Genomic DNA, 22,837 nt, shown 5'->3' on the forward strand with positions numbered 1-22,837 from the left:
TGGTGGTTGGACAATAACAGGCACATTTTCCAAGGTCTTCAGAAGTTACTCTATCAGGGACACTTACTACACTAAGCAAGGGGCTTCTTCCCTACTGGTGGGGTAAGTGTAGGGGTGGGCTTTCTTCACAGTGTCTGGAGTTGGGGTCTGGGGGCTCTCTTCAACCTCAAGCTCTCCCTTGCTACCCCTCCCAGGGCCGCCCCTCACCTGCCAATGATGCTCTTGATCTGCGAATCCTTCTCCACCTGCTGCTGCCTTAGCCTCTTCTCACTCTGCTCCAGTCGGGCCTGATACTGCATCAGGATTTTGCTGGTCTGTTCTTCCTGGGACAGCAGTCTCCGCTCATACTCTTCCAGCTTCCGGTTGGACATGTGCAGCCGCTCCTTCAGTGAGTGGATCTCCTCCTCGTACTCCTTCACCTGCCCGCCGGGCACACGACCCCGCACTGTGAGGGGCGCCCTGCCCTCACCCCACTACCCCGCCCTCCCCCTGCCTGCCAGGAACAGCTGCTGCCAGGTTGAGGATGACATCCCAACCACCTCCTCCAGCCCTTTCCCTGCCATTGATCATATACACACCCACTTTTTTGAAGGCCCCACCATGGAGCTGAAGTTCCCTTACAATGGATCATGGTCACAGACTCCCACACCCCGAGAGGTATATACATGTCCTCACACGTGCACCTGGACACGTGAGGCCCCACTCAGGAACCTAAACAGACTCACAGACACAACCTGAATTTAAAGCTAAGGGAACTCCTCAGCCCTACCCCAGGCCACAGAGCTGGGGAAGAAACTGACTGGGGAGAGGAAGGATGCACCCTGGGCCAGAGGGTCTGGGCTTCAGGGGAGTCCCGGCTGAGAAGCTACGAATGCCTCTCTGTTGATAATGAAGTGGGATTCGAGGCTGGAAGGGCTCGGAAGAGTCATTCTATCTGCCCTACTGGCTCTAAAGTCTGGAGCTGTGCTGTCCAATACAGTAACTACTAAAAATTAAAACTTCATTTCCCCAACTGCACCAGCCACGTGGCCCGTGGCCACCATATTGGACAGTGGAGACCACAGAACATTTCCACCACTGTGGAAAATTCTACTGGACGGTTCCAGTCGAGAGCTTTCCTCAACAGACTCCTCACCCGAACCGCCAACAGAAACACTGATCTGAGAGATGGTCTTCCCGTCCTCTGCGGAGCACACACCCACAGCCAGGCGTCCTGGGTAAGGAGGGATGCTACTCCCCGCCAGCAGGGCTCATTCTCTCCCAGGGCTTGCTAACCAAGTCCATCTCGGTCCCAACATTTCCTACGTCAAACACCGATTCCCCCGAGAAACTTCTCTCTACTCCCCCAGTTGCAGCCATACGCTCTCTACCTATAACCTAACCCTGCAGCCACGCTCTCCTTCAAGGTTCTTGGAGCAATGGCTTCATCAGGGAATGTGCTGCTAAGCTACCATGTGTGCCCAGAGCTCTTGCTGTCTTTTGCTCTGGGCAACCACCAGTTGGGAGTCTGGATGGTCTTTTCACACACGGGCAGATACACTACTTTACAGCACCAACCCTCTGTCACCTCTGCCCAGGGCAGTGACTGGGCAAAGCGGACGTCGCTTATAGTGCATCTCAGCCCCTCTACCCCGCCCAGCTGATCAGCTCGCTGCTAGTGAAGTGACTTTCCACTCCTGAGCAGTCACAGGAGCCCCGATGATGTTCTCCCTGGGCAAGAGCATGGGGGGACGCCTACTACAGAGCCTGTTTCTCCCCAGATGGGCTATGCTGTGTATAACCCACAAATCAGAGTTGGAACTGAATTCTCAACAGACTGATTGTATTTGGTCTCCCCTAACAGACTGAAGGCTTCTCAAGACAGGGGGTCAAGTCTTTCTTTTTTTCCCACCACAACTACCTGATTCTGGCTGTTTCCCTTGGCAATGACAAGGGCAGGGCAGGGCTTGGGGCTGGTGGGGCTGGCGTACCCTGTCCAGCCGGCTCTCATCCATTGACTTGGAGTACTCCTTGAGCTTGTACTCCTCCCGCTCGATGTGGGCACTCTCGATGTCAGCCGACAGGTGAGGCATATTGGAGACCCAGGCCACTGTCCGCTCAGAGGCTGGCATTGTGGGGTTCAGCGTGGATGGCGTTTGAGAATGCTGGGACAGGGCAGGTGGGGGCAGAGAGAGGGAAGGTGGGAGAAGGCAGGGGGTATTTCGAGTAAGCACGGCCAGGAGATAGGCCCCAGCCCCGTTTCCCTGCTCAAGCTCTGACCACCTGTGACTGCTAGGCAAGTTCTCTATCGCGCCTCCCGAGTGCGAGCTCCCTGCGGGCAGGGTCCTTTGTCTACTGTTCACTGCCAAATCAGTGCCCAGAGCAGCACACAGCACACTGCAGGCACTCGCACACACTTGTGTAACAAGTGGAAGGAGGTGAGAAAATTGTAAGTTCAGACCACAAACTCTAATCTACCTCTACCTCCCCAACCCGTTTCCTTCTTCCCTCCCTGCCTTCCTCCCAGCCTCACCTACCTGCTTGGTGATGGAGGGCTTGAGCCCCCCACCCCCTCCGCCACCGCTGCCCCCGCTGCCCCCAATGCTGCCCTCCTTGCTGAGGCTCTGTTGCCGTGGACGGGCAGGGCCATAACTTGGCTCCGGCGACTGCAATAGATTCCCGCTGGATGGCCGGGGTTTCTGGGCAGCGCTGACTGTCAACTGCTGAGACTTGCCCCTCTGCAATGGAGGCGGCTGGCCCCCACCACTCCCGCCACTGCCCCCTCCGCCGCTCCCACCTCCAGGCCCTGAGGGGGCAGGCCTCTGGGGACCAATGGTGATCTGGGGAGGGGACAGCATGTGCTGCAGGTTGTCCTGTAGTGAGAGCTGCCGACGGGTGAAGTCAGTACCAGAGGGTCCGAACTCATCACTGTAGCTGTGACTGTGAAGGATGGAAGCGGCAGGGGGCTTGGGGACCCCTGAGGAGAGGTCCTCACTCTTGCTATAGCCATGGAATGGGGCGAAGGTGTCCCCTGGGGGCTCTCCACCTCGGTGGTGGTGATGGTGGTGATGGTGGTGATGGGAGGAAGGTGGACCGTGGCTACCGCCCCCTCCGTGGCCCCCTGGGGGGCCTGGCCCATCAGCAGCCATGTGGAAGAGAGGGTTCTGGAAGGAGAGGGGGATGCGCAGTTGCTGGGCAGGAACACCGTCCGTGGTGACACCCATCTGGCTGAGGCGCATGCCAGCCGCTGTGATGGACGAGCCGCTCCCCTGGGAGAGGCGCCCGGCAGGTGCAGGCCGCAGCCCCAGGGCGGCGGTCAGGGAGGCCTGGCTGGAGTGCAGCAGGTCCCCGACAGCGGCCAGGTTGGACACGCTGCTGCTGTTGAGGCGGCCCCCGGGCCCGTCCCCCTGCAGATCCAGCATGGAGACACTCTTGTTGACACTCAGCATCTTCTGCTCTGGCTCTGTGATGTCCGAGCTGCTCGTGCAGTATGCTGGCGAGGACCGGGCCAGGGGTGGGCGGCTCACATAGAACAGGTCTTTCCCCCCACCAGGCGGTGGTGGGGGAGGCTTTTCCTTGGTTGGGGAGGGGAGGCGAGCCATGTCCATAGAGCTGTCAGAAGGGAAGGGGCACACAGCAGGAGGTGAGGCCAAGGCATCTGGCAATGGAGCCAGCTGTGGGCTGGCACAGACCCTGAAGTGAAAAGTGGGACCCTCCAGGGAAGGGCTAAGAGCTGGCGCAACAGCTCTGGGCAGGGAGGCAGGGAGGATGGGAGGGGGACGTGGGGAAGGGAAAGGAAAGGACAAGATCCCTGTCGGGAGGGAGGGAGGCCTAGAGGAGGGGAGATGGGGGCAGCAAGTGGAGGGATGAGGGGCAGGTCTGGGCAGATATGGAGGAGATGAGGGTGCATGGAGGAGGAGAGGAGAGAAGGAAGGTGGAGGCCACTGGAGTGGGAGACAGGAGAGGAGGGCGGGGGAGGGGAGAGCCCCTCACCTGTTGAGGCCTCGCGCCATGAAGGACTGAAGGTCGATGGAGCTGGAGAGAGATGGAAAGAGGGGCAAGCACAGACAGAGAAGGAGAGAGGTGGGGAATATGGCACGGATGTGGCGTCATGGAGGGAGAGGCAGGCAAGGAATGAGCAGGGTGGCCATCACCATGAGCAGCCGCTGAGGCGAGCGCCACCCTTCGGAGGGGTGGCTCGGGAAGACCTGCTGGGACCAGGTGTGTCTTCCCCAGCCCTGGGTTGTGGCGAGGTCTGTGGGGGCTGGTGGGGGCTGGGGCAGTGCTTCTTTCCAATTCTTACAGAGGTATTTTGGATCGGCCGACTGGACACCACATGGCTGATCCGACATGCACTGGCTGAACCTCAGCTCAGGGACGGGCATGGGCGCAGGACAAAGCAGGTCAGCGCTGGCAGTGGACTCCCAGGGCTGGCTCACTCCCCTGGGGCCCCCAGTGCTTGCTCCGCCTGACTTTGGAGGGCTCTCCCAGCCTAGCCACTGCCTGGACCTGCCTCCTTCCCGTTTTCTCCGACACCTGCTCCTCTTTCTCTCAAGCCCCACAGAGGCGCACGTGGAGCCCAGTGAAGTGTATTGGAAACAGAATGGTGGGGGTCCCAGGACACAGGTGTGGGGTCCCACAGTGCTCACCTGTTGAGGTCCCGCATCATGTAGCCCTGCATCTCGGCCGACGGGCCCCGCAGCACCACGGGCTGAGGCCGTGGCCGCTCGCTCTGGCGGCTCGGCTGCCTTTGGATATTGGGGTTCCGCAGAGCTGTGCTGATGTCATTGAGGAGCCGGGGCAGTGGGCCCAGCTTCAGGAGGGCTTCCTGGAAGGGGAAGGCTGTTACCTGGGGGCTAAGGGCCCAGCTCTCCAAGGGCCTCAGAGGAGGAGGGGGCTGAGCTGGGGGCAGGCAGGGGGGACATGCTATGCAGGGGGTGGGCTCTCACGCCACAGGAGCCTCTGCAGACAACTGGGACAGGACAGAGGGGCGTCTGCTGACCTTGCTGAGTTGGGGCAGCACCTCCCAGAGCAGGGCATGCAGTGTGGAGAGCTCGCGGCCCAAGTCGATGTAGCCCTCAAAGCTACTGCTGTTGGTCAGCGTGTCCAGGTTGGAGATCTCATACAGGAACTGCTGCATGGAACCCCACTCCAGCTCCAGAAACTCGTTCATGAACCCCAGAAAGTCCTCCTTTGAGGTAAACCTGTCGAGGCATCCAGGCAGAGGTCACACACACTGAAGGCCATACACCCACTGTGTCTCAGGCCTCTGGCACGCAGGACACCCTGGCTGCCCACCCCAGCCCGAACCCTCCTCACTTGGAAAAGTTGGCCAGGTTCTGGATGACCTTGGCGATGAGGGTGAGGGTTCGTGAGGTCTGCTCATCTGGATACTCCTGCATGAGCCCGAAGAGACTGGGCGACATGATGGCTGGGCAGAGGAATCGCAGGAAGAGCGAGGCGCTAATCAGCCGGTCAGCGATGTCCTCCCGACCCCGCTCTGCGCAGCGCAGTCGCCAAGATGCAAACACCTCCTTCAGCTCCCTCGGGAACACGCTGGGGGGAAGGGGTGGGGAGACAGAGAGAAAGAGAAAGAAAGAGAGAGACCAGGACTGAGCCCCAGAGACCCTCAGCTTCCAGGGAACATGCCGAGGAGGTGGCAGGAGGTGCGGGTGTGGAAACAGGTGAGAGACAGGCAGGGAGGGACCGCAGCGAGAAGACAGGTGGCTGCTGGGAGAAGAGGGCTATGGCAGAGGGGACAGACAGATCAGGGGAGAGAAACGGAGGGGCAGAAAAGGCAAGGGGAGAGAGACACATGGGAGACAGGGGTCATGTGAGAGAGACGAGCAGAGGAGAAGAAAAACAGACACCAGGGAGAGACAGAGATGGGAGAGAGATGGAGGTCACTTGAGGTACAGGGAGCTCGGACCCCCCAACTCCTCTGAATTCCAGGGAAATGAGGCATGATCCCAGCCCCTACAATGGCTCAGAGCTCACTGCCCCCCATCTCCTGCTCCATGCTCCACTTTAATGTCCCACTAACACCTTGAACTCTGCCTCTGGTAAAGCAGGGCTCACCATCACTCCCACACCTCCGACTGGCCCCCGACTTCCACGCTTCTGTCAGTGAGGCCACAGGTCTCCCAAACACGAGCCTCCTTTCCAATCGCTGACAACTGCTGCTGATCCTTTCCTCGGAGGGTCTTTCCTGCAGCCCTTCTCCACTATCCTGCCACACCCCATCGGGATCTGATCCCCATGCCTGACCGGTCAACTGTAGCCCCAACTACTCTGGACTTCCTTCTTCCTGCTCAAGGCATCTCCACCCCCACTCTGCCTACTTCTCAGTCACCATACTTCTTGGCACCAGCAACATTAACGGCATCCCATCACCTACAACATCCCATCAACTACGAATGAACTCAAACTCCTTAACCTGGCAACCGAGGTCTTCCAGATTCTAGTTCCAATCCCTCTGTCCAGACACCTGTCCCACCACTCTCCATTAGGAGCCATGTGCTCCACCAAACTGTGCCAACTGCTGTCTTCTGGAAGCTCCTGGGCCTGCCCACCATGCATGCACCTTCATCCACAGCCCCTCCTGAAAAGTCTTCTTTTCCCCACCAGATCCAAACATCAGAACTTGACCCACTTTTCAAAGCCCAGCCCCGGGGGCACCTCCTCTACGAATCCTTCCCTGCTTTATCTAAAAGCCCTGCCTTCCTGACCTTATATTACATGGGGGGACCCTCACTTGGCACTTAACACAGCCTACAACTGTTTTGCAGCTCTTATGTATCTCATCTGTCCCTACTCCTCCCAGGGAGGTCCTCTGAAGGCAGGGGCCAGGCCTCATTCCTCTGCCTGCTTTTACAGCACCCAGCCCAATGCTTTGCCCATAACTGGTCCTCAGTCCTCCCTGAGGATGGACAGATGGATGAACAAATGAACACACGGCTCCCCCGCCCCCCCAACCCAGCGTTCCCAGTCTCACCAATGCGAGTTGACCACCTTGCACAGGGCCAACTCACAGCACATTCGCAGGTTGGCCTGGTGCTCTGCCAGACTGGACGCCGTACACTTGATGGGGTCCACCTCACAGTTCTCCTCAGACTCATACAGAGCTCGGATAAATTCCCCTGCGGAGCACAACGGGGTCACACTCCGGGGCAGGGACAGGGGCTGCTGGGTGGAGAAATCTCAGAACCAGGCAGTTGGATGCTGGTACCCAGAAACTCTGGGTTCAGAGGCATCAAGCCTGAGGAAGGGTGGACTTGGGGTCTGGAGTAGAGAGCTTTAGGGCTGGATGGACATCTGGTAGGGTTAGGAAGAAGAGACCTGAGGGTGGGCCATACCAATGGCATCCTTGAGGTATTTCTGACCAATCAGTCTCATGTACTCTTCTATGGCTTTAGTGGCGAGCGTGTTCTCGCGGAATATGAGGTGCTCCCGTTCCATGAACCTGTCCACCTCAGACATGGCCATGTCTGAAAGGAAGTCCTAGGGCCCGGGAAAATCCAAGGGTCAGCCTCCGTACAACCAGCCTCACAAAGACAGAAGTGCCCGCTCCCAGGTTACCTTTTCCCGCCGGCACAGCACTCACCTTGGCCTTGCCCGTACTCTGCAGGATGTGAACCAGTGCACTGGCTACCTCCTCCTTGCCCTTGACATTCAGGGCGGGCTCCAGGACTGCACACAGCATGCGATAATGGTTGGTAACATACTCTGCAAACTCCTTGTACAGCTCCATGGGCAGGATGCTCATTGTCTGGTAACGTGCTTTCAGCCGCACAGCTGGGCAACCTCCTTTGCCCTTGCCCCCTGACCCACCCCCTGAGCCCCCGCCCCCTCCTGAGCCCCCCATGCCCCCAGAGCCCCCACTGCCTGTCGGCAGGGTTACGGGGTACCACTGCTCTGTGAAGTGGCGCCCAGCCAGGGTGGCCACGGGCACAGTCACCAGGCCCACATAGCCCGCCTTGTCCTTCTTGCGCTTTTTGTCTGAGTCACGGTACAGATGCAGCCGCAGGGCTCGGACAGCTGGCAGGTTGTTAAACTCGAAGTGCTCGCCCCAGAAGACGGTGTCCCCCGACGCCGAGCGGGGCTTGGAGGTCGTGCGCGCATACAGCATGTCGTCCAGGCAGAGCTCACAGTAATACCGTTTCTTGGGGGGCAGCTCCCGGGCCTCTATGATCCACAGCTTCAACACATTGTCCACCCGGCGGCTGTTGTCCTGGCAAGGTGGGGTGGGCATGGCGGATAAAGGGGAAGGGGCAGAGGGACAGAGACATTGAAAGAGGAGATACAGTGAGGAAGTGAGAGGGAGTCTGTGTGAGGCAGCAATCGTAAAGCTGAGGAGCTCACGTTCACTTGGAACCTGCGAAGGGGGCCTTATTTGGAAATGGGGTCCTTGCAGATATGACCACACTGAGAAGTGTCCCACAGGGTTAGAGTGGGCCCTAGACCCTAGACTGGCGTCCATATGGAGAGGGAGCCGTGGAAACCAGAGACACACAGAGGGAAGATGGCCATGGGAGGTCAGTGGCAGCAGAAACTGGACAGATGCAGCTCAAGTCAAGGAATGCAGAGGCCGTCGGTGACCACAGAGCTCAGAAGAGACCAGGAAGGATTCTTTCTAGAACTTCAGAGGGAGCAAGGCCCTGCCAACACCTTGACTTTGGATTTTTAGCCTCCTGAACTGTGAGAGAATAAAGTTGTGTTGTTTTAAGCGGCCCACTTGTGGTAATTTGTTACAGCAGACCTAAGAAATGGCATCAGTATCGGGAAAGATTTTAAAAGCTAGAATAATAAGCCAAAAACATTAAAGTAGAATTTGAAGGGAAGAACTGGGAAGTCCTTCAAAGACAATCAGAACTTATTTTTTAAACAATAAAAGAACTGCATAAGTACAGGATGGGGGAGGCAACACAGCTGTGTGAAAGGGCCTGAGGGTACAACTGACACCTGAGCCTGGGAGGCTGAGGTGACCTGCACCATTGGGGGGGTGGGGGGGTGCTCTGCAGGGTTAGACCACATCCAGCATCTTTTTTTTTGTTCTTGTTGTTAATCTGGACCCGAGGATATCTTTTCCAGTGATTTTTAGAGAGAGTGGAAGGGATGGGGAGAGACAGAGAGAAACACTGATGTGAGAGAGACACATCAATTGGTTGCCTCCTGAATGTGCCCCGACCGGGGCCAGGGATCGAGCCTACAACTGAGGTACATGCCCTTGACCAGCATCGAGGCCGTGACTCTTCATTCCTCAGGCTGGCATTCTAACCACTGAGCTAACCAGCCAAGGCGCATCAGCTTCTTGGGTCTAATTCTTTAAGAAGGACACTGAGAAACAAGGGTTCCCTCAGGAGGGCCACCAGCCTGTGAAATCACTGAAAAATGGGGTACAGAGAACAGCTGATGGAACCGGGAGCATTTCTCCTGGGAAATATGTCTTGGGAAGAACCAACTCGTAGAACTTGTGAGCCAAGGGACCTTAGAGATCATGTGGTCCAACTCCACGGCCACCAGTTTCAAAGAGGGCAAACTGAGGGCTAGACTACACTAACTGGCAGTGGTGTGTGTCCTACAGAAACACGGCAAGCAGGGGCTGGGTAGCACCTGTCAGGGGATCGGTGGGCAGTTCTGCTTGCAGGAGACATAGCCCAGAGCACTTTGGAGCCCCAGCCACTCCGTAAGTCTATGATTTCTATAGCAGGGAAACAGATCAGGAGGTAGAAAGAAAGGGGGAAAGAAATGAAGGACTCGGAGAAAAATGGGGGTCACCTCCTTTTCATCCATGGCCCCTCCACCTTAGTTCCCTCTTCCCCCAAGCCTCCGCTCCTTAACTCCTTCCCCACTAGGTCCCTAGACACCCGGTGGCCTGACCTCTACCTTGCCCCCTGTACTCCTGATACCTTGTTGGGTTTTACTGCTCTCTGGAGATTCTCGATCCATTTGTCCCTTTCGGCCGCAGAACGACAGGCAAAACATTTTGTTCCTGATGATGTTGTTACCTGGAGAGGGGTGTGGAGTTGAGATGGGGCTGAAGAGGGGAGATGACTCCTGAGGACCGGAGACTCCACCACCATCTCCTCCTTCCCCGCCTTTCTCCAGCCCCCAAGGTTTCGGTTTTCTCGACATCCCCACCGGTGCCACTTTCTTGAGGCCTCTCTGTTCTCACCCTCCATCACCCAGCACACTAGACCCAATACCTCAAAACAGAACTCCTGGCCCAGGATGGAGCTGTGCACGGGCTTGATAATGGAATCCTCATCCAAGTTGAGCTCTAAGGCCTCAGCTGCACTGCTAGGACTCAGCAAGGACTCGTGAGAATGTGACTCCTTAAAGCTCTGCATCAGCCGGGCCCTAGAGGGCGGGAGGGTCAGGAGAGAGGATCAGGGCCCCACTCCTCTTACACACCAGGGCCTGCGTCATCAGTCTGGCTCCAGGATGGAGACTTGGGGAAAGTGCCTCCTGAACTCCCTTCCCACACGGACACAGACAGGCAGACAGACAGACAGAAACCAGCCTATCCCTGGGGAAGGACACAAGGGATGTGAGAGAAGCAAGACTCCTTAAAGAAATCCCCTCGCCCTCAATTCACACCTAAGGGGTTGTGAGGACTGGGGACACTGAGGAATATCTCAACCCAGAAATGGACCATGGCAGAGAAAAAAGGCGAACAGGTGGGCTTGGGACACCTCCAGGTGACCTCCAACATCCAGAGCCTCGGAATAAGGGAGGAAACGTGGAGGTGAAGAACCAGAATGCAAAGATGTACATCTGGGCCTGGCACACGCTAGTGCTTACAAAACATCCAATAATTCAGAGAATGAATGAATGAGGTAGGAGGACACTCTAGCAGAATCAGGGTTTATGGTAATTTGTTACAGCAGCCGAGGAAACTCAGAGGGGAAATCGCAAGACATAGGAGGAAGCTGCGGGCAGAACGTGAGAATGGAGAGACTGAAATGGGGACTGGGGAAGAGGGGGAGCTGGAGCAGGAAGGAGAAAAGGGGGAGGCAAAGGCATGTGCAGAAATAAGAGGATGGGAGAAGGTGAGGAGGTATAACTGCAGCGAGGGACATGGGAATAGAGATGGGAGTAAGACAGGAGGAAATCCAGGGAGAAAAGAGAAAGGGGCTGAGGGAGCCAGGGATGGGGCCCGGGCCCAGGAATAGGAACAGGAGAGTGAGCAGAATGAGGATGGCTAGGGATGAAGAGTAGAGAGCAGTAGGAAAGCAGGAGGGGGAGCTCGGGTGTGGGAGCCTCCACAGAGCTATTTATAGCAGCCCCGTCATTGGGCTCCATTGTCGTCAGCACCATGCTCCCCCAGCCCACCGCCCCCGCGGCCAGGAATACCATGCCCTCACCCCCCCACTGCCAGCCCCAAATCCAGCTCCGGTGACATGGGAGGGGGGCAAGGGAAGGTGTGACTCACCTATCCCAACCTCCCTACCTGCCCAATCCTGAGGGAGGCCAGATGGGGGGCGGGGAGGAAGGACAGGGTTCTTCCTGGGGAGTGACTGGGTGAGGGGGAAGCCCAAAGAGGAACCCCAAGAAGCAGACAATAGGAGCAGACATGACATGTCCCTTAATCCCAGCCTCAGTGACAGTGCACTCTGGACTTCCTCCTCAGCTTCAGTCCCTGGATTAACCCTGTAGCTCCCCTCCCCCTTCGCAGCCATGCTCTCAGCTGTCCCTTCCCTCATCCATTAGCATCTGCCAGACCCAGCCCCACTCCATCCCTCTGCCCTTCCCTCAAGCCCTTCTACCTAGATCACACTGCTCCTCCCTGAACCCCCCTCCCCTGGCTTCCCCAATAGCGCCAGCACTCCTTCAATCCTGGAGCCAGCAGTCCCTCCTTGGCTTGACCTCTCCCTGTCCCTACCCCATAACATCCCTCAGCCACCCTGAGGCCTCCAACCTCGGCATCAGAGGACGCCCACTTCTCGGATCTCACTGTAGGGCCCCCTATATGGCAATCAAGGCTTCCCCGCCCCGCCCCAGCCCATACCGGTCATGGTCAGCACTTCGGAAGCGAGGCAGGATCTGGCGAAAGCTGCTGGTCCGGTCAAGTTTGGGTTGGGACTTCGTGCGTTTGATGGAGCTTTTTAGCCTCCGGCTCAGGAAGCCTTGCTGGGGGAGGGAAGTGGGGATGGGGTGGTTGGGGCAGGGTCAGTTCCACCAGCTCAGCCCTCAGCTGAAGGTGGGAAGGGGAGGATGGGGAGTCTTTAGAGGCGAGGAAAGGGGGAGAAAAACCCTGCTACTGGTCTGTCTTCCTTTGCTCCCACGGGTTCGAGCGCATACACAAACACACACCAGCTTGCAGAAGGTGGGAGGGCTGGTCTGAGAAGCAGGGGGGCAGAGCCAAGAAGGGGGAAACCAAAGAGGTGGGGAGTGTCTCTCTTTTTCCTCCATCCCTCCCGCTCTGGTCCCTTTTTCAGAATCCTGGGCTCCAGCTGGGACGGTGGGGGGAGGGGCAGCTGAGCCACATTTGGCAGCACCTTCACTCACCGAGGGCCGGAAGGGCGCAGCGGGGGCGGCCTCCATGCTGTATTGCTTTCCCCCAGGGACACTCTTCCTCCTCGAGCGACCCAAGTGGTACTCTGGAGGAAAGGAAAGGGCAGAGGGAAGTTGGGGAGGGGTCGCTGTCAGCCCAGGTTTCCACCCCTGGCCCCAGCACACTCACCCACCTCCCTCCGTCCCTCACTCCAGCCTCACCTACCCCCTGGAAAGCAGCAGGAAGAGCAGCGGCGGCGGAGAGGCTGGCGGCGGGAAGAAGGGGGCAAGGAACCCGAACCGGAGCCCCCCGAGGGGGACGGAGTGGGAGGCCTTAGGCCCATGACTGGGGCTGGCAATCAGCCAAGGGGCATGGCTGAGAGGGTCAGTAAAACCCGAATAATAAAGGACACAGTTCCACAAAAGATAGGTCCTTGGTGCCCACCCCCCCAGGAGGAGGCTAGCTGGGGGGGGGAAGCTGGGTTAAGGTCATTGCCCATAGGCAATCTTTACTCTTCCCTCAGCTGGGTGCATCTCCCACCTGCCCCCCTCCTGCTGGAAGCTGGGTCTATCAGGAGGGCCTGGGCTGCCTCCCATGACCCCCTCCCTGGACTGGAGGGGGAAGTCTGGGAAGAGACCTGTGAGGAGTGGTAAGGGAAGAATCCCAGGGACAGAAAATTCAAGGAAGGGCCAGGTAGGGGGAGGGGAGTAGGGGCTGGTTCCACGTGCACTGCAGTGGCAGGGACTCAGAAGGGAAGGAGGGAAAGGGAAGAGAGAAGAATGCAAGGGAGTGGGGAAAGGGGCAGTGGGGGTTGGGGGACTCCCAAGTGAGGGTAGGGAGGAAAGGAGGTGACTGCAGATGAAGCTTGGGACTGCCAAGAGTCTTAGAGAGGTGGCAGCTTGGAGGAGGGAAGCTGAGGCTCTGCTAGCAGGGAATTTAGGGGGGCGAGGGGCTAGAGGAGAATGAAAGTGGGGGGATGCCAAGCTCCGGCTCCAGCTCCAGAATGGCTGCTCAGGCCTGGGCTCCCCCCTCAGCCCCAGTCACCACTGCAGCCAATGGGGGGGCAGGTACTGCATCAGGGGCGGGGCTATCATCTCCACAGCAACAAGAAGCTACAGGATGGAGGGGGTTGGACCGGAAGAGCTGCCAGTTAACCCTCTAGATTCCAAAGCAAGGGTGTGCCACAGCTACATTTTCACTGTCTGCTTCCAGAATTGCAAATTGTCCTAGAACCAGTCCCCAAGTTCCCTTTGCCTCTAAAACCCAAGTGTTCGGAGATCTGCACACAAAAATGTGGATCCTATGACACAGGAGCCCTTGTCAGTCTCTCAGGAATACATGTGTAAACACAGAAACATACGCTGAGCTGTGGAGGTACATGTATATGAGAACCACAATGCAAAGCTACACAGGGATCTAGGTGCTTAGAAGGTGTAGAGACAACTGTGAGCAGGGAGGTGCTGCTGACCCACAATCAGATGCTCAGGCCCACATACCCCACTGGTGCATGCTTAGACACGTGTGAGCACCACAACAGGGGCGGACATACTTGGACCGACACTCACATGAGAGTTGCTGGTGTGGACGTGTGGCTCGAGTCCCTTGGGCAATCATGTAGGCAGCACATTACAGAAGTGGACATTTACCCTGAGACACACACACGACCATGATACATGCTTGAGTACACCAGGGTTCCGACCACATCAAGGTACCCCCAAATCCCACAAGCACAAACATCGTTCATTCACATGAAAAGAACAATTACATCTCAGGACAACTCCTCTCTCCCAGCCCTTCCCTGACCCCAACAAAGGCTTCCGTGACTGCTACCAAGATAAAGAAAAAACAAGGAGCAAATGTGTTCATTATCCTTCTGTTACACACTCAACGCACCTAAGGACTCCGGATACCTTTGTCCGAGTCTCTGCGTTTCTCAGGTATAGCTGCCTCCCTCTCATTCCAGGGAGCCTAGCTCAGCCATGATTTTCAAATGTGGGCTCCTCTAATAAAGGCATAAAGCCTAACTTGAAATCCACTAAAATTTTGCTTTGGAACTAAAGAATTAACAGAAGGAGAACTAATGTGCTAATTGGTTCGCTTGGTTCTTGGAAGTAATATAACCTTACACATATCACCAGAAACTAAGATCCAGGAGCTCACACATAAGTCACAGGTACGGAGCTGGCCACATACACACAGGCTTACAAAAACTCACAGTCACTAGGCTAAGAATAGCAGAAACACTTAGGAAAAGGGGGAAGAGTGACAGGAACTTGGGACATCCTATTATTAATGCTGCATGCAGTGACATGTATAGAAAGCACAGCACACACCCCTGTACACACACACAGCAAACCTGATCCTCATATTGTGATTACTGGGTCTCCATGGCCCATTCTTGCACGACGTATATATGCATGCACACACATAACAGCCACCTACACAGGCCTGTAACCCAGGCATTGTGCATACACCCACACATGTGTACACCCTGTATCCACACACAATTGCTCTCACATGCACACAGCAAGAGCTTGAACTCCCACCTCTTCAGCCTCTGGAATCTTGCCATCTCCCCACCTTGCAATCCCCTAACCCAGGAACTGTGCCTGTGCCCTTTCTTCCTTGTCACACCCAGCTGGCAGCTCACATGGGGCGCCAAGGGAGGGAGGTTGGCAGAACATGGTGAGGATTAGAGTTGGACAGAGAGCAGAGAAATGGGGTGCAAAACTCTACACCAGGACAGGAACCTCTAATGACGGTCCCTGAATGACAGGCCTCGATGAGCCAGCCTCTGAGCCTGAGTGGCCTCCCTGATCCAACAGGGCCCACGTGAACAGGTGCCATCTTCTCTCTCCTGCTTTTCTCTCCCAGAGACCCCTTTACTGAAAGGCCTGACTTCTCCTCCTCATTTCCCAGGCCCCTTCTCCCAAGTCTCCATCCAGTTCCCCATCCTAAGCTCTCTTACCCTCTCTTCTCTCTTCCAAATCTGCGTGTCTCTCTAGCTACTCTTTCTCTCTTTCCTCCCCTCCAAGCCTCTCTCACCCCTTCTCTCCCTCTTTCTCCCCACTTTTCCTCTTTCCTCCACTTTCAGCTTCTCTGTCCCCACGCCCTGACAAGTAGGGGCTCATACCTGCCTAGCCCAAAGGTGTTTCATATACAGTAGGATTCCAAGGAGCACACACACACTTACTCCCTCCCCGCCTTGCACACCACCTACATCCAGACACACCCTGGACACCCATGCTGGGACTGACACAGATACCTAGATCAATGACAGAACACACATGCAAAGACACACACCTGCCAGCAGGGACACAGAAATCCTGTTCATGCAGCCACACATCCCCACACACAGGAGAAAGACTAAAGGTGAGTCCCAGCCAGAGACATGCATGCTCAGGGTCAGAGGTGACATGTATCAGTATGGTCACGGACTGCCCCACAAGCCAGTGGCCAGCCCAGCGGCTCCCTAGCCAGGAACGCGGCAGAGGCAGGATAAGACAGGACAGGTTGACAGGTTTGCACTTGGCTGGATGCACATGTGTGCAGGAGTAACTGGGCCCCCGTGTGCACATGGCACCGACACACAGGGGACACGGGTATGAGCACGAACACCAACGTGGACACACAGGCTGCCGCCTCCACAGAGGAGCTCCACGACCACCCCACACCGGCCGCCCCCGCGCGCATGAGACTCTGTCCCCCACGAGGCCAAGACCGATCCCCGACACTCTCCCCACCCCGCGGACCTCCGCTGCCCCCTCTCCAGTTACCATAACTCCCCCCACTCGGAAGATGCAGCGAGAACATGCAGAGGGAGCAGCTGCCGCCGCCGCCGCGGCTTCCCCACCCCCTCCCCGAGCCCACGCACACGCGCGCCCCCGCCCCACGCGCCCCCCACGCGCGCTCCTCTTCGGCGCGGTCCCGCCCTTACCTTGCACAGCCCCTGGGGGGTCCCCGGTGAGGGAGGGGCTCCGCCCCGGCGCGGGGGAGGGGCGGGGTGCGGCGGGACAGGGGGCGGTGCGGCCCGGCTCGCACCGCCCGAAACGGTGGGGGCGGCGGCGGGCCCGGGACGGCCCGGACGGCCGCGCAGTGACGGCCGCGGGAACGGCTCCTTCCGCCGCCGCTGCCGCCGCTGCCGCCGTTGCCCGGGCCCCGCCGCCGTTGCTAGGCGACCGCTGCTGCCGTGGCCGCCTCTGTCACGAGCCCCGTCGCCCGGAGACAGCGCGAGAGAGACTGGGGGAGGGGGGTGAGGGGACCCCCTAAACCGGCCGGGCCTCCCACCATCGCCCTCCGAAGCACAACCCCTACCCCAAACCGCGGAGAGAACGAGGGGCGGCGGCTCCACCCAGCAGAGGGGAGCCCTGGATTCCAATGCCCTCAGAGGTCGGGACCCTTCCTGGGCTCGAACACCCACGGCCTCAGCACACCTTCGCGGGCTTTATGTCCCCTGCACATCCTCCATGCCCTCTACACAGTCCACGTCTCCCTGAAAAACCCACACGTCCACCAGTCATCAACTCTTTCACTAAACCCTCCCCCAATATATATACCTCTGGACGCCCTCCCAACCCCTACTGAACCTCCAACTCAACCTCCACATGCCATTCCCAGCTCCAAACACACTCGGCTGCCTGCACACAGGAGACACACGGGAGACCCACAGCAGAGACCCCAGACCCTGAGGACTCAGGGTAAAGAGAAAGATGGGAATAAGTGGGCAGAGACATCAACCACCGGACATATGAAAAACATATCCCATGCTGGCCTGGACACACAGGTGCTCACACGTGCACAAAAACACACAAACCTTTCCCCGACATGGACATGACACACAGATGTAACAGAAATCACACACATTCTCTGTACACACACCACCACCTGGCTTTGCCTCACATATATGTGCTACCCACACCCACCCATGGTCAGAGGTTTCCATGACAATGACACATCCCTGGCCATCCAACCACCCAGGGTCCCAGAGCTGACCCCCAAGGGCCTTCTGAGCCTATCAGAAGAGGGCTGAAGGGAGCCAAGAGATGGAGATGGGCCACTGGCTCTCTCTAAGGAAGAGAAACTGGAAGCTGGATCCCCGAGGGAAGGGGAACTGGTGGAAGAAAGGAGTCACCTAGGGTTGGGGGTGGGGAGGACATGGAGGACCTGGATCCCTGGTCCTGGAAGGGAAATGCAGTGGTAGGGGGCAGTGACAAGGGGGGTTCCGGGGCTGGGGGTGTCTCTCTGCACCTTGGCTGCAAATCTCTGTTCTCTGCCTTCATCTCCCCTCACTGTTCCCATGGAAACCTTTTAAGCTAACTTCTCAGGAAGACAAAAATCTTTTTTTAAATGACTAAAGAGGGAGGTGGAGGGGGGCAGAAAGAGAGAGGGAGGGGAAGAGACAGATGGAGAGAGAGAGAGAGTTGAAGAGACAGACTGAGCAGAGAGCTCTACAGACAGACAGACAGGCAGACAGGAGATGAGATGGGGGTCTGATGGAGTTAAGAGGGGTAGAGAAAATAAGAGAAATCAGGAGGAAAGAGAAAGGGGGTGATAGAATTGCAGAAAATAGAAGCAGTTGATGAGAAGAGGAAGGGGGGGGGGCAAGAAAAGAGGGAGGGCCTACGGGCCAGAAGGTCTGGAAAGAGAATCAGGAGCGTGGGGGTGGGGCAGAGGTGGGGGAGGCCAGGAACTGGGTTATTCTCTCCAAGATCCCAGACCGAGCCCTGGGTGGGGCTGGGGCAGGCACACTCGAACAGGAAGCTAAAGATCTAAGGAGACTATTTTTACAAGCACCAGGAAAAGTCATGCTTCGCAGTTGGAGAGGAAAAAGGGAGCGAAACAGTAAGGACTGTCACCCGCAGCCCCGTCCCGCGCCCGAGCCGAGGAGGGCACCTTTTCCGCCCAGGCTCCCACTCGCTGGACGCCAGACTGTCCCCGCTGCCTCCCAGCCCCAGTCTGCTCCCTTGGTCCCGACTTCCTCCGCCCAGCAGCCCCGTCTGCCTTCAGCTCTCTCCCCGCGACTGTCCGGGGCACCAGAGCTGCTCGGCCGCCGTACCATGCTCGCCGTGGGGCCGCCCCTCCACCGGCACGGAGACTGTGCGTCTCAGCAGTTTGTTGCGGCTGGAGTCGCTCCTCCGGTCCCGGATCAGAAGCGGGTGTATCTAGGGGATGCGGATGTGTCAGAGCTCACGGGCACCGACCGTCCCCCCCCCCTTTCCCTCCCCCACCAAGCAGGCTGCACCTCCCCTGCCTTCAGGCCAGCTCACCTTCTGCCCCTGCCCCACGACACTTTAAGTGTCCGGGTGAGCCAACTTCTCCTTCCCTTCTCTCCCAAGTCTCTCTCTCTCTCTCTCATGTCCCACTCTCCTCTCTTCTCCCTCCATTTCTTTTGAAACATCCTCCAGGGAATTCTCCCAAACCCCACTTAGCTCTCCGGATTTTGCTACTCCATGCACTTTCCCCTTGACCTTCAGGTCCTCCATTCTCCCTGCTTTCCTCCCAACCTCCCACCTCCCGCACTCCCTTCCCTCCCTCCCTGCCAGTCACGGAGCGGGTGGGGAGCAGAAGCTGCATTTATAATCAGGATCCACAGCTTGTCTCCCTCCCACGCCCGAACGGCCGGCTTGTGGCCAGGCTGGGACCCAACCTCTCCACACCCCGGAAGCCCTGGTCACCTCCCCCCACCTTTCATCTTCTACCATTACCCCCAACTCAACCTCTCACTTCCCTTTCTTCTCTCTGAACCTCATCCCCACCTCCCCCTTGCACCTCCTTCCCAACCTACCCCTCTCCAACCCTCCCATCTCCTCTGCCCCTAAGGAACCTCCTCACCCACTAGGCCCCAGCCCCAGTTCCACAACCCAACCCTGTGGCCCTACCGTGTTCATTGCCCCCGCACGCTTCCTACTGGATTCTGGCCACTCCTGTTGCCCCTCAGCTTGCTGGCCACCAGTCCCCGAAGTCCCCTCAACCTGTCCCCCCCTCTCATTCCTTCATTACCCCATCCATTTCTTCCCTCTTCATCCTCACACCTCACAATAGTCCCCACTATTATTGGTTCTGGTTTCTCCAATTCATCCTACAGACCCCAAACCCTTGGTCAAGACTGGTGACCACTAGTGAGTCACTCATGTCCCTCAATGCCTAAAACCGACTATCCAAACCACCGCTCCCTTTAAAGTCACCATCTTCCCCCAGTCGATACCTCGACTTTACTCCATGGCCTGAAAGCTTTCTACCCAGCCATTTCTCTACACTCTCACTTGCCCCACAGATCCCTTGAAACCCTGGTTAACTTCAACTCCAGTTCTAAACACAACCTCCCCAACAGCTTCTGGGGCACATCTCTCACCACCTCTCTGGTCTGGTGAGCTACCCTTTCACTCTCTAAAGATGGTCCCCCAAATCACTCCACTCCCTGAATCATACATCTGGACATCTACCCTTCACATTTGCCCCCCCCCCCCCGGCATTTCTTCTGACGGACCCTCCACTGTGGACCCAGCTCCCAAATCTGAACCCACACTCTCCTGGCTCTCTAATCACCCTGCATGACTACCGCCTCCCACAGGAACCCTCTCTTCATGTCATGTCTTTCCCTCTGGCTAGTCCCTGCCCCTATCTCACTTACTGTTTTAGGCAACTCCCCTTACTCCCAGTTCCCCTCGTCTCCAGGCATCCCCCCCTTATGTTCCTTCCTGATTCCCTGGCAAAAGCTCTCTCAGTGCCTCTCTAAACCCTGATCTCAGGTGCCTTCCCAGTCTTCACCGCTCTCCCCACCGAGATCCACTGACCTTTGTCATCTCTCCCAGGACCCTCCAGCCTCTCCCAGTTTCCCAAAGAACCCACTCTCCCCTGCCTTTTCTCTGAGTCCCTCAAGGCTCTCTCCCTGCACGCTGCGCCATGATGGGAAAAGGACTGGAAGGCAGTGAGTCTTGCTCATTGTAGAAGAGGAAGGGTTCCTGAGAATCACTGTGGAGCTGATCCCTCCAAAGCAATCCCCATTTCCTCACCCTTCAGTTTCTCTTTCCCACCCTAACCTATCCCACAATGTGGGCAGGTGAAAACAGGAGGCACCCCCAAGTCTTCAGAACCTCGTCTCCTCTTCATGTGGCCCTCGAAGACCCCCAAGCCAAGGTGAGAGAATGCTTGTCTCTTTTCACAACCCAGCCCAAATCTCAATGGCCAACCTCCTTCCACCGCTTGCCAATGTCACTTTTGTCAGTCTTCTCTGTGTCTCTCACCCTTTCACTAATGAGGGCTCTCCCCATCTTTCTCTCTACATTCCCCATGTTACCCAGTGGTCTTTCCAACCTTCCCACCCTGCTCACCTCGTCCTCATCCAGCATGAGAAGCTGGTTCCCAGAGATGATGCAGAACCGAGGGTTCCAACCGGGACGATCATATGGGGAATGAACGTATTGGGTTCGGTGCATAGGGGGTCCCCGTACATCTGGGGGACAGAGACACACAGAAACAGTAAGGGAGGCTCTAAGCATTTGGGAGACAGAGGCCTAAAATGGGTAATAAGAGAGTCCACAAAGTGGGAGAAGGGGACCACACCTGCCTTGAGATCACAGATGGGGGTGAGGCACCTGGTAACTGTAAGAGAACAGAAGATAAGCCTCTATGTCTGGGGGAAAAGAGGAATGGGAATCAGCACAGGGCTCTGTCGACTTGGAGAAAGAAATTGGAAGGGTGGTTCAAGGAGGGGAATTATAGCATGACAAAGGGTATAAATTTGAAGGCAGAAAAGAGTGAAGGAACTCTCCATCAACTTCAAAAAAATAAAAAGGTGGAGGCAGCTAAACTGACAGAAGAAAAACACACAGAGAGAGGTTGGTGGCAGGTGTTTGGGAAGGGGGAGTGCAACCAAATAACCAAAGAAGACAAGAACCTGAAAGGTGGCACGACCCACCTGCAAGAGAGTAAGAGGAAAGCTGAGGGGGTAGGAACATGTAGGTCATAAGATTCTGAGAACTAAACATCTGGAAAGGGAAGAAAGAGAGCTTACCTGTTCAGAGTCAGAGACATGAGCAGGCCTCCCCTCCTGCCTTTCCTCTATGCTCTGCTCCCTCCTCTCCTAGCGCAACCCTGCTCAACATTTGGGAAAAGTTCTGGTTCTTTAAGTGGGTTTTGTCAGCATCTGGCTGTGAAGGGGCCGGGGAGTGAGAATAGAAACTGGATTGATCTCTTCCCCCACTTCATGCTCAGAGATCAAAGATTTAATTACGCGCCCCTGGCCCCCTGCCCTGCCGCCACGCCACCTAGTCTCCACGGACAGGATGGAAGCCAAGCCCAAGGGTTAGGAACCTTCCCAAGGCACGTTGAGGAGTTTGAAGAAGAAAGAGAGGAAAGAATGGAATATCCAGGCCTGTGACATAGAGTGGGCTCCAAAGACTGGCCAAAACTGGGACAAAACTTCTAAGAACAGCAGACCAAGGGTTGCCCATGTTCTTCCCATGCTACCATCCCTGCAAACTGCCTCTTCTTTAAACCCCCATCTGCACACCATCACAGGGACGCAGGGGACAGGCCCAATGGAAGAGGAAAATCAAATTGGTAACATCAAAATGATAGAAAATAGGCTTAAGGTATCCAAGTGTGAGAGAGTTTAGAGGAAGAAACATCAAATTCTGTCACCTTGTGGGTAATTACTCATGGGTATATTGCAGGAAAATATCTGATCTTTAAGCTTCATTCCAACTGAATGCCCTGAATAGCAGAGTTTTGAAAAATCTAGCCCCTTTCTGTCTACAAATATGGTCTTCAAATTTACCCAACCTGCAGATCAGAGGCAGAGATGAATCCCCAGAACATAGATATCTAGAAACCCCAGCACTTTGAAACTCTCACTTATCTCGCTGCCATCTCAGAGATTCTATAAGCGATCCCCTCTAGATCCAGAGATCACCAAGGCTGTGAGCTGCAGACACTGCAGGCAGCGTGCCCACTGCACTGACTCTGAGGACCCCCAGAGGAGGAATCTGTTGATACACATAGTCATTATGGGAGGGACTGCAGCCACGGGGAGGCAGGTTAGACTTCAGGGGGGCACCTTCTTCCTGGGAGCAGGGAAGGATACAGGGAACTTAGCTTAGGAGCAACTCCGGAAACACACACACACACACACACACACACACACACACACACACACACACTGTCTGGACTTAAGTAAGGATGAGTCTGGGAGGCAGATGCAAAAGGAACACAGCTGAGAAAGGGGAAAGGCTTACTAGGATGAGAAATCCCACAGGGCTCAGATGGGGGTTGCTTGTGGGCCCTGTTCCAACCATCAAAACCTGTGTCTTTGCACCCTAAATCTCCAACACTCCAAAAAGTAGAGGAGACAAGTAAAAAAGA

At 56.6% G+C, this 22,837-nt stretch overlaps 1 protein-coding gene across 14 annotated transcripts in view; it reads right to left on the reverse strand.

The window, feature by feature from the left end:
- Positions 1–22,837, reverse strand: part of SYNGAP1 (synaptic Ras GTPase activating protein 1) — a 30,538-nt gene that overhangs the window by 6,371 nt on the left and 1,330 nt on the right. For 6 of the 14 annotated variants that reach the window (XR_013960522.1, XR_013960523.1, XR_013960524.1 and 3 more), the window contains exons 2-17: positions 20,806–20,927; positions 18,531–18,636; positions 12,490–12,581; positions 11,990–12,111; positions 10,185–10,338; positions 9,888–9,986; positions 7,583–8,209; positions 7,335–7,479; positions 6,974–7,118; positions 5,299–5,535; positions 4,982–5,183; positions 4,629–4,807; positions 3,973–4,014; positions 2,517–3,591; positions 1,971–2,144; positions 208–419 (exon numbers count right to left, since the gene is read on the reverse strand). Coding sequence is in view for 10 of the 14 variants with exons in the window: in XM_080666832.1 (XP_080522958.1) it covers positions 208–419; positions 1,971–2,144; positions 2,517–3,591; positions 3,973–4,014; positions 4,629–4,807; positions 4,982–5,183; positions 5,299–5,535; positions 6,974–7,118; positions 7,335–7,479; positions 7,583–8,209; positions 9,888–9,986; positions 10,185–10,338; positions 11,990–12,111; positions 12,490–12,581; positions 18,531–18,636; positions 20,806–20,927 (3,733 nt within the window). In the remaining 4 variants the exon portion in view is untranslated. Of the gene's footprint in view, positions 1–207; positions 420–1,970; positions 2,145–2,516; positions 3,592–3,972; positions 4,015–4,628; positions 4,808–4,981; positions 5,184–5,298; positions 5,536–6,973; positions 7,119–7,334; positions 7,480–7,582; positions 8,210–9,887; positions 9,987–10,184; positions 10,339–11,989; positions 12,112–12,489; positions 12,582–12,696; positions 13,390–16,412; positions 16,520–18,530; positions 18,637–20,805; positions 20,928–22,837 lie in introns of those variants that run through there. The other 8 variants (XM_080666840.1, XM_080666833.1, XM_080666838.1 and 5 more) reach the window with 7 other exon arrangements.

Source organism: Plecotus auritus (assembly GCF_963455305.1).
Source record: "Plecotus auritus genome assembly, chromosome: 4".
Taxonomy (NCBI): Eukaryota; Metazoa; Chordata; class Mammalia; order Chiroptera; family Vespertilionidae; genus Plecotus; species Plecotus auritus.